We start from the raw sequence: 11,244 nt of genomic DNA, 5'->3' as shown, positions 1-11,244 counted from the left end.
TATCAACCTGTTTTTTACATTTATTTACAACTTCAGTAACTCGTTTGCGACTTGGCGTAGCTATCGTGTAACGTGTTGCCATTAATGTATCCTCCAGTAAAGTTTTTTATTTAATTTACAAAGTTCTTTCGATATAATTGAAAGTCCTATACACATATACACATCGGAAATTATTATTTTATTTAACTGTTTATATTTTATGTGAAAAATGTCGAGTTTTAAGCAAACGCCATTAACCTGCAGTGGACACACCAGGCCTGTCGTACACTTGGATTTCAGCGACAACACCGACTATGGATATTTTTTAATATCTGCGTGCAAAGGTAATATATAAATTCTTTTGGCGCTGTTTATATAATTTGCTTGTTAAATTGTTTTTCCGTTGATTCAGATGGAAAACCCATGTTGAGACAAGGAGATACTGGTGATTGGATTGGTACATTTGAAGGCCACAAAGGTGCCGTTTGGGGGGTAGCCTTGAACAAAGAAGCGACAGTAGCTGCAAGTGGTGCTGCAGATTTTGAAGCTAAGGTACGAATACTATTTTTTAATGAAATAAATAACTAGTTTTAGCCTTGAGTTTAACTTCCTTGTGTATTATTGTTTATTTGCTTCCTAGATCATTGTCCATGTTTGTATATGGACATTGTTTCATTATTTATTTGAAATAATGATAGTTGTAAATAAAAATCAATTTATTTTTTTTATTAAAATATAAGTAATTATTCAGATATTAACAATAGTTTTATTTGTACTTAAAAATACTTTGATAATATTTAACATGAATATTAAGATATGTATCTACAATTAATAATATATTTACTATAGTTAAATCGGTTTAAAAGATTTTATAGACAATACATTTTTTAGAATTAATCTCTTTTTTTAATATTTACTTTATTTTTATTTTTCTTAGTTGATTATTGAGTTTTAATGTATCTAAATTAATTCTTAAAAAAACTAAAATAAATTTGTTTATAAAAATATTTCTAAATCTTATTTAATTCATCCAGTTAAATACATACTGATGGTATATATTTACCATATTGATAGCTAAAGAATGATCGCATCTCTTAATTATAAAATGTAATAATTACTTAAAGTTAGAAATGTTTATTGTAATTATCCATAAATTACAATAATGGTATCTTCATATTTCCTACAATTTACCCTTATATCTAAAACTGAAAAGCATGTCTTTAAAACTGACTTATTGAAGCCACTTAAACACACAACCATAGTATTCTCATTGATTATGTTTAATTCATTTAGTATGTAATGTAGTTAATAGATATTCTAATGTTATTTACTAGATAATAATAATAATAGACAGGATCAAAATACAAAAGTACATGAAAATCATTTAAAAAAAAACAAAAATTCAAAAAATTATTCATCAATATGATTAAAAACTTTTAAAATACTTATACTTTAATTTTGTATTATTAGTAATAGGTTGAGGAGCAAATTAAAAGACAGATGTTATTAAGAAAGTGAATTAGAAATCAAAAATAACAATTATAATTTTTAAATTATATCATTATTATTATTATATTTTTAGTGATAACTTTTAAAATATATATTTTGAATAAGTATAATGGTTTAAAATAATGGTCAGAAATTGGCTGAGTCCAGACTATAGAAGGCAAAATATCTTAATTAGATTATATGATTAATTTATTATAAAAATTTGATAAACAATTGTCTGAGCCTCATTTATTTATTATTTTAATCTTCTGGACTCCAATAGAAATTACTTATCAACCACTGGCTTATAAAATTAAAAAAAAAAAACATTGATATTGAAAATGTATATATCTGTAAAAACAAAACTTTTAAAAATTTCATAGCTTGTCAAAAAATTAATATAATGTTAAAATTATTAACACGTTAACTGTCATATGACTGCCGGTGGTCATTCAATAAGTATTTGTTATATACCAAACATAATTTTCAATGTTTTCCAAATTTGTATATACTAAATAATTTAAAAAATAAATAATTAATTATAGGTACCTATATCACAAAGATTGTAATTATTCCTGCTACACCACGGTCCATATTTTGGTGCATTATTGTAGCATCATAAAAAAGTTAATAATATAAAACTAAATTAATTTATGGTTGCCCACAGACATGTGGCAGTTAATGCATTAAAAATATAAATCAGCTTCTTATTTTCATGAAATATAATCTTTATTTTTGATTTTGAGTTTTGTATCATTTCAGTATTTTCTTAAGCTGATAATGAGTTATGATATAGTAATAATTAGTTGAAAATAAAAACAAACATAAATCATAAAATTGTAAAAAAGAAGTAATGAAAATGTTGTTGTATAAACAAAAAAAAACTTTATTTTTAATATTTTATTACAAATTACAAAAAGTAGTATTTTGACCTAACTTTTAACTATAAAAAGAATTTAAAATTTTTAGAACATTTGCTATATTTTTTTATTCACAAAATAGTAATATCATTTGAAATTCACATAGTTTTATGTTATTGTAATATGATTGGAATACAAAAAAAAAATCTATCGCTCATGAATTATAAATCTTATTTATATTTTGGATTTATAAAGCTTATTTATTGTTTTTATATAATACATATATATATGTATGTATTTATTTTCAAAGTGGGCATACTGGCACAGGTGAATTTAACTTTCCCTGTACAAAATATGTTTAGTCCTCTATTTGATTCAAAAACTGAACAAATATTTTTAAAATATTAAATTATGATTAGAATTAAACTGCTCTATTTTATAACTTTTCTCTAGTTATTGCTGTATTTACTAAGTAGTTCTACTTTTTTTGTAATATTATCACAAACAATTATTATTTTATTATTTCATCTAAAAATTACCTAAATTTGGTATTTAAAACATTTAAATTATCAATATAAGTGCTTTCTTAAAGACTTCCATGTTTTTCCTCTCCTTATATTATAAAATTCTAGGTATCTGTGCCTATAATGAGGAAATATAAAACTATAAAAAGAAACCCATTAATTGTTCTTGGAAAAATCTTTATTTTATTTAATTGTCAAAAAACTTATAAATTGGAAAAAGTAAATAATTGCATCTTTATAAGTACTAAAAATTTATGACCTAAACATCCTAGTTTTTCTTAATTTAAGTTTTTTGGTTTTTATGTATTAGTTTTCAACAAATAAAATAAAAAATGTTCTTTATTGCCTTACAAAACTAAATGTTTATTAGAAATCAAATAAAATTTGTTTTTTTTGTATTCCAGCATTATTAGAGTGTTACTATATTTTATATTATGGTATATTAAAACAAAAATAATGTAAAAAGAAGACCTTAGCCAGTATGCCAAATCATATTATGTTTTAATTTCATCAGTGATTTTAAGTTTGACAAAAATGATTGAAAATGGCTTATTTAAAAGTAATTATAACAAAAATGATTTAGCTTACATAAAAATGATTCAATGTCTTCAGAATTGTAAGATGTTTCTCTTTTAATTAATGATATGTTTATAAATATTAATAAATCGACTGTAAAATGTATTATATTTTTATTGCATATTTTAATATTTTATGTTACATAATATAAATGTTACCCTAGTTATCATAATAAAACAATTCTAAAATATAAATGTTTATCCTTTTTAACAATTAAATTGTTGATTAAAAACATTTAGGACTAAAGTTTTTGTAAACTAATCTTTTGAATATTCAAGAAAACATAGTTATCATAATTATAACATAATTCAAGTGATAAGGAATATTTATATTTATATTATTGATTTATTGCTGTACTGGTAAAGGTTTTTGGATGTCTTAGTTTCCAGTATCATCCCCTTATTTTTAGAATAGTATTCAATTAAAATGTGTTTGAAATATAGAAAAATACACCAACTGTCATAGAAATGCTGTTTTTCAGAGCTTTCTAATTAATAATTTTAATTTTATTATCTGATTTAAGTTCATACTGATAGGCGATAGCTAGATTTTATGTTTTCTTTTTTTCTCATAAATAAAGGGTGGGTATTATTTTATTTAAAATAAAGTCAAATATAAAGTATTATTATATTTTAACCTTTGAATAATTTTTTGTTAAGGGTTTAGTTGACATTATTTTTATTCTATTTCATTGTTTTTTGTATTTGAACGCTTTAATTTAATATCATAAATTAATTAAAGTTATAATTTTACAGTATTTTGTTTATAACCTGTATTAAAATTTGGGGTTTTACTTATTTTTTTATTATTGATTTTCATTTGATAATTTAAATTTTAATAAAAAAATTCAAGTTTAAATAATTTAAAAAAGATAGCATAATATAATAAACTACAATTTGTAATCATGTAATTAAATAAGTTATTATTATACTGCTATCTAAGCTAGTGTTATGAATAAAGTGCTCTCCAATACAAAAATGTTGATTTGTATATTATCTTCTATGCATTAATCTTCTAATTCTAAATATCTAATAAATCAATTTATTATGTGCTCCTATTTGTTATATATTTACATTGTATATACCATCTAATCTATCTATGTTGTTTTATAATTTTTGATAACTATACAATTATTATGCATATTACATCATAAAAATATGTTAGTAATGAATTTAAAAAATATCCTCAACATTTTTTGATTTATATTGTTAAATATTTATTTTATTTTTAATTAGAAAAAATGTTTAAAGAATTCTGTAATAACTAAATTAAATAAATTGAAGTTTTTAAAAAGTAATAATAAGTAGTTTTACGTAGGTGTTATAAGTAAATCAGAAATTCAGAAAAATAATCTTGGATATGATTATAATATAATATTTAAACTTTAATGTATAAATAAAATTAACATTGTTTTAGATCATTATTATTTTATATTAGTAGTCTGTTCATGGAAGGTATTTCATATTTATCAAGGATAAATGTTTGTAGAACAGGATGTAATTTTGTTTATTTTAATAATATACAATACTTTTATTATTTTATGACTTAAATAATTTATATAACAGTACATTAGTAACAGCTAATAATAAATTCAGGTTTTTAATAAATATCTTCTAAACCTTGATTTGATTTTATTATGGAATTATATATATTTCATAATGAAATAATAAATTATTTAGTAATTTTTAGATAAATTACTTAGGTAAATCTTTATACTTACATTAAGTACATGCATGGATTAAAATATATTTTGAAATATATATATGTAATTAACTTATTATTTAATAAAACTTCAAGTTCTAAAATAATATTTAAATATCATAAGGCAAAGGCATTTTTTCTACCGGTATGGTCTAACCTATTGTTACTGACAAGTCAATTTACTCATACATATAATTACCAAGGGTCGCCTAAAGAATAAAATTATATTTATCTTTATTTTATTAAAATCTTATTATTCAATAAACAAGTTATCAAATTAGGTACTGATTAATATTAGTATATAATTATATTGATTAAGAGGTTATTTATAATATATAGATATATCTAGAACTTGGAATTTAAATATTTAATGTGTTGATTGACATTGTTTTACAAAACCTACTTTTCATTGTTTTTACTACATATATCTTCTAGGTGGAGAAAAAAGCGCTTCGAGGGCTTTATATTGAACTAGCGCCTGATCTAAACCATAATTATTATAATTTTTTTATTATTATTAATTACAATTTTAAAAATCTAAATTTACAAATTTAAAGTATAGTTTATCTATTTATTAAATTATAACTAATAATAATAGTTATATTGTCTGTTTTTTAGACTTTCAAGTTGTCTAATCCCTATTGCATTTATATGGATAAAAAGTGTAGAAATTTGTATTAATTTAAATTTTTATTTTTTTATTCAGTTTAATGCATTAAAAATGGAAATTTTTATTTGATAATCATATTCTAGCATATTATTTACATCTGATTTTCCAATGAATCTAAAATAACTTAAAATAATCTCAGTTTATATTTTATATTTTTATATGGTTTAGAGTTTTCTGAAGAAATGTATACGTGATTGTCTATATCTCTTGTACATAATCTATAGTCATAAACTTAAAATGCAAATATCTAAAGTATAGCATATTATACAAAGCTAATTAAGTTATTGCATTAAAATACATTAGATTATTTATTTATTTATTTCTACAGAATAATGGGTCTCACTGAGCAATATAAGTATTAAGCAGTAATATAAGGAGCCCATGAAGACTTATCTAATAAATGTTTTTCTTAATATTTATATGATTAGCATACAGTTAAAATCATGTAGTATTAAATATTAAAACTAAAATCATGATAGTATTTTTATAAATCTCACTATTTGTTAAAGCTTAGAAATTAATTGTCTATTAGACTAAGCAATACTTATTATTTTAATTAATAATAATTAATTACTATAATTTTTGTTACAAACCATACTCTACATTCAGATCTCGGACTACCAACTGTAGGCGACGTGGCCACATCCTCCTATAAGCGTTACTGCTCTCACCTAATCAACCTTCTCAATCCACTTATTCTCACTCTCAACTCCGCAAACATTCCTGGTAATCCACCGAGAAGACTAAAGAGGCACTGGTGTCGCGATTTAATTAGCTAGCATTTAAATAACTGTATAATACTGTATGATATAAAAATAAAAAATAAAAAAAAACGTTAACATATGTGTATGTATATAATGTAAAATAGCCAAACAAATATCACGTCGAGTGTTACTGCTGGGTAGCTACTCCCCTCACGATTTCACTGCCAACTGTACTTTTCAACTTATGCTTGTTGTAACTACTATTACAGATTGTATATATTCAAATAAATGTTTAAAAAAAAAAAATTATAATTTTACTAATATTGTAAAATACTTGTAAGAAAGTATTTTAATTGCTCTAAATTGACCATCAATAAAATCTTTTGAATATAATATTGTGCTTTTAAAAGTTATTAAATTTAAAAAAATCTATCTACAAAATGTATAAAAACAAGTTATAAATACTATTTATGTGTATTTTAATGATTAATGAAATCAAATATTTTTATTGAAAATCAGTAGCCAAAGATAAAAAATTCAAGTACAAAATTATTCTCTTTTAAACTTTATGAACTCTAACCAAAACTATATAAGAATTATTAAAAAAATTAATACATATCAATTATATTTTTATATTTTATATCCATGAATAATTATTTCTTAATCAAAGCTATAATTTTAAAATAGCACTTTACTTTAATTATTATTATAATTAAAAGTAATTAAAAATTGTATTTATATAATTGTGTAAGTTAAACCTAAGTTATAACTAATAACTATTAAATAATTCCATACAAATTAAATATACTTATAAAATTAGTTGTGTAAAAAATGTGTATATTACTACATATGTGTTAATTACTATAAATTTTAAATTTTCAGATTTGGGATGCAAAAACTGGTGGTGAAGTACAATCTTTTCAACATAAACATATTGTAAAAAGTGTAAATTTCTCAAGAGACAGTGTTTTCCTTGCAACTGGCTCTAATGAAAAATTGCTCAGAATATTTGATCTCAACAAATCAGCTGGTTAGTATTCTATACAGGAAAAGTTATACGTTTTAATGGACATTATTTATTAGAGCGTAAAATATTATATATGGGCATATGAGTTTTAGTGACAATATTATACCTTTGTTATTTTTTTTCTAATATAGTACTATCCAGTCTTATCAGGAACTGTTTTCTCATGAATTTAAACAACACTATTATCTGTATACGTGATTTTAATTCAAGGCTTTCCACTTCTAATGTTTGTAACAGTAGCTCAAGCCAATAAACTTTACATGGTCGATCTGTCACTGGCCTATTGGCCTTGGATTATTTTATAACAGCGAGCTGTTTTCATATCCCACCCCAACCTAAATATAGTAGTATTATTAAAATACAAATAATTAAACAGGGTTTGAAGTTGATAATTGTTATATATCTTTCTTTTTTCTAAGGTTTTTATTTATTACTTATTTTATTAAAAAAAATATTTTTTATTTTATTTCAATACACATTTGAAAATTAATGTTAACAATTTTGATACCCCATTCTTTACAGAATATTATTTACTATTACATTTTAAGTTGTAATATATACTGTAAACTATATTATAATGTATTAAAAAAAAAAAAAAATTGAAACAAGTACAATTTTTACTTAATTAGATTTTTAAAAATTAAATTACAAAACTGGAATAGGTACAAACAAATATTCAATACAAATTTAAAATCTTTTAAAATTTAGGTTCTGATTTATCTATCTGTTGTAAATTGTGATAATTTTCTCAAATTTTTAAAATGTATTATTTTTTGGTAATAAAATTAATTATATTGGTTTACTGAGGTATGTTATATTAAATTTTTACAGCATATCTTTAAACACAAAAATAGTTATTGTAAATAATTAATATTTTATTTTATTCATGATTATGGAGAACAAATAATAGTTAATACTATTTACACATTAATAATTTTATATTATTGACAAAATCCAAGAAAAAAATAATTAATTCATTTATATTATATTAGTAATATTATGGTTATGAATTTGAGGTAAATTTAATTTTTTTTAAATACTGAAATGAGCATATCTGACTCGTTTTTATTGTTTGTAGTTCATAGTCTTGTCTGACTGGGAAATCTTTCATGATTTGTGATACTGTCAGATTTCAATAAATTTTTTTTTTTTTTTATAGAAGATGAAATAGTAAATTTTATTTAGATTACATCAGACTTTGATTCAAAATACTATATTTTCAGAAGTATTTTGAAAATTTTATTTTGCCTAGAAGAGAGTGCTAATATATATATTTGCTGGGAAAATATGTTCTTACAGTTATGTTTGATTTGCAATTAAATATTTTTTTACATTCATTTCCCTAAAATACCTTCTAGATTTGATTTACTTTCAAAAACCATTCTTTAAGTTGAACATTGGAGTATTTTTACTGTTTCTAAAAGTGATGCCTAACAGATATATAAAAAATATTACTATAAAATCAATACATTCATTGTGTGTGTTCCACTTAGGATTCAATTAATAATCAAATTCTGACTATTCATCAAGGTATAGTTTTTTTTTTCTAGGATAATTTTTAACTGTGGAAAATAATGAGTTAATTATATTTTTTCCATGTCTGTATATCGTGTTATACAATGTAACTAAAAAATAGAAATTACTTAAAGTTTTGCTCTTTAATAACTAGCTGACTTTAACACCCTTAATATTTAATTTTTTCTTATTAATTAAAAATATAATTATTATTAAATAATTATTACATCCCAATCTAGATACATTAGCAGATTGTAGACGTGCTGCTAACCTTAAATTTCTAACTAAATTATTGAACAAACAAATTGATTCACCTTACCTACTGTCTCAAATGTTTTTTAATAACTCTTCACACTTTACTCAATACCATGTTTTTTACCAATAATTTCCTCAGCTTTGATTAAAATAAATGTTGTTGTTATATGTCTTCTATAGCCAATTCTGACCCCTCCTTTTTATTTCATATAATGATCAAATTGCTTAGTTATAATTATTATACATATTTATAACACTTTTATTTTTGTTGTATTTGTAATAAATTGTTAATTGGGCACATATTCAAAAATAAAATCAATTTAATTTTTTTCAACTAATTATAAACATAAAAATTATATTTTATACATTAATATTTTTTTTTATTAACATTTAACAAGTAGTTATTAAAACTCAACACTTAAAGTTTAAAGCATGAATAAATTTGAACATGCATAATAGTACTTAAACAAAGTAATAATGAAATAGTTTTAAAATAATCTATATTATTATATTATAAATAAAAGTGATTAAAACTTACAGGAAAGTTTAATAATACTATGGACTAGTTTATGTAGGATCCTACTAAGGAGCAAAATGAAATCAATTTATGCCATTAATGCTAAAATTTAAATGTACATTTTTTTTAAGATTTTATAAGTACTTTTAAGGTTTTATATTACATTTAATTTTTTAATAGCTTATGCATATTTAAATAAGTAATAACATTTCATAGATATATATATTTAAATATTTGTATATGGTATATTGTATTTGTAACTCAAATTGTTTAGTTGACTGTATTATTTAAATTTTTTTCATGTAGAAGCTGTTACTACATTCAATGGACATACATCGGGTATAAAACATGTTATGTTCTTTCAAAATGATAGAAGAATAATTTCTTGTGCTGATGACAAGACAGTTAGAATCTGGGATCCCCTGTCTGGACAAGTATGTTAAAAAACTCTTTAAATGCTTAACTCATTTTTTTTTTTATTATTATTATTAAAATATCTATTTTTGTTATATTATTAAGGAAATTCACAAGATGGAGTTTAATGCTATACCAACCAGTTTAGAAGTGTCTAGAGACGAATCTATTGTGACAATAGCGCATGGAAATTGTGTCAGTTTTTGGAACGCTGAAAGGTAAGAATTATTTCAGTACTTGTAATTTAAATAGCATTATGTTAATTAAATATTTTTGGTAATCTACAGTTTATCAAAAGTCAATGAAGTCACTGTACCAACACTTGTGAACACGGCATCATTGCACAGGGATAAGACTATGTTTGTGTGTGGGGGGGAAGATCTTAAAATGTATAAATTTGATTATACCACAGGAAAAGAAATTGGTAAGGGTGATGATTTTGTATACCAACTGAGTGCGTAAACGTATGTATATTTAATTTTATTTTCAGAATCTTTCAAAGGTCATTTTGGACCTGTACACTGTGTCCGTTTTTCACCTGATGGTGAACTATATGCTTCTGGCTCTGAAGATGGAACTCTACGTTTGTGGCAGACAACCATTGGAAAGACATATGGCTTATGGAAGTGTGTAGACAAAGTTAGCTCACCACAAGATTTACACCAACAAGAAATAACCGCCATTTAATGTTTTAAATCAAATGTAACATACATTTCATCCAAAGCCAATTTATTTATGTTATTGAAAATGTAATTTTCATTTATATAAATCACTTTATGAATGACCAAAACATTTCCAGTTAAAAAAAAAAAAAAATTATCATTCTAAAATCTAATCAATTAATATTTTCAAATCAATAGCAGTTGATTATATTCTCAACTTTTAATAATTTAAAAAGAATCATATATTTGGTAAAACATGATAATATTACTTATCAATTGTGTACCTTTATATGAAATATTTTTCTTATTATGAATTAAATAAACCACAAGATTTAATTTTTTTTCATTCACT

At 22.3% G+C, this 11,244-nt stretch overlaps 1 protein-coding gene across 1 annotated transcript; it reads left to right on the top strand.

The window, feature by feature from the left end:
• The first annotated feature begins 208 nt into the window (after window positions 1–208).
• On the top strand, window positions 209–11,132 carry LOC112596225 (serine-threonine kinase receptor-associated protein). The gene is made up of 7 exons (XM_025341727.1): window positions 209–323; window positions 392–531; window positions 7,385–7,532; window positions 10,123–10,250; window positions 10,336–10,448; window positions 10,518–10,654; window positions 10,721–11,132. Exons 1-7 carry the CDS (start codon window positions 209–211, stop codon window positions 10,915–10,917), a joined length of 978 nt encoding a protein of 325 aa, XP_025197512.1. The 3' UTR covers window positions 10,918–11,132.
• The last annotated feature ends 112 nt before the right edge of the window (window positions 11,133–11,244 follow it).

Source organism: Melanaphis sacchari, unplaced genomic scaffold, assembly GCF_002803265.2.
Source record: "Melanaphis sacchari strain LSU unplaced genomic scaffold, SCAv2.0 Contig310_pilon_pilon, whole genome shotgun sequence".
Taxonomy (NCBI): domain Eukaryota; kingdom Metazoa; phylum Arthropoda; class Insecta; order Hemiptera; family Aphididae; genus Melanaphis; species Melanaphis sacchari.
The sequence above is the reverse complement of the archived record's forward strand: the minus strand, read 5'-3'. Positions and strand labels throughout refer to the sequence as shown.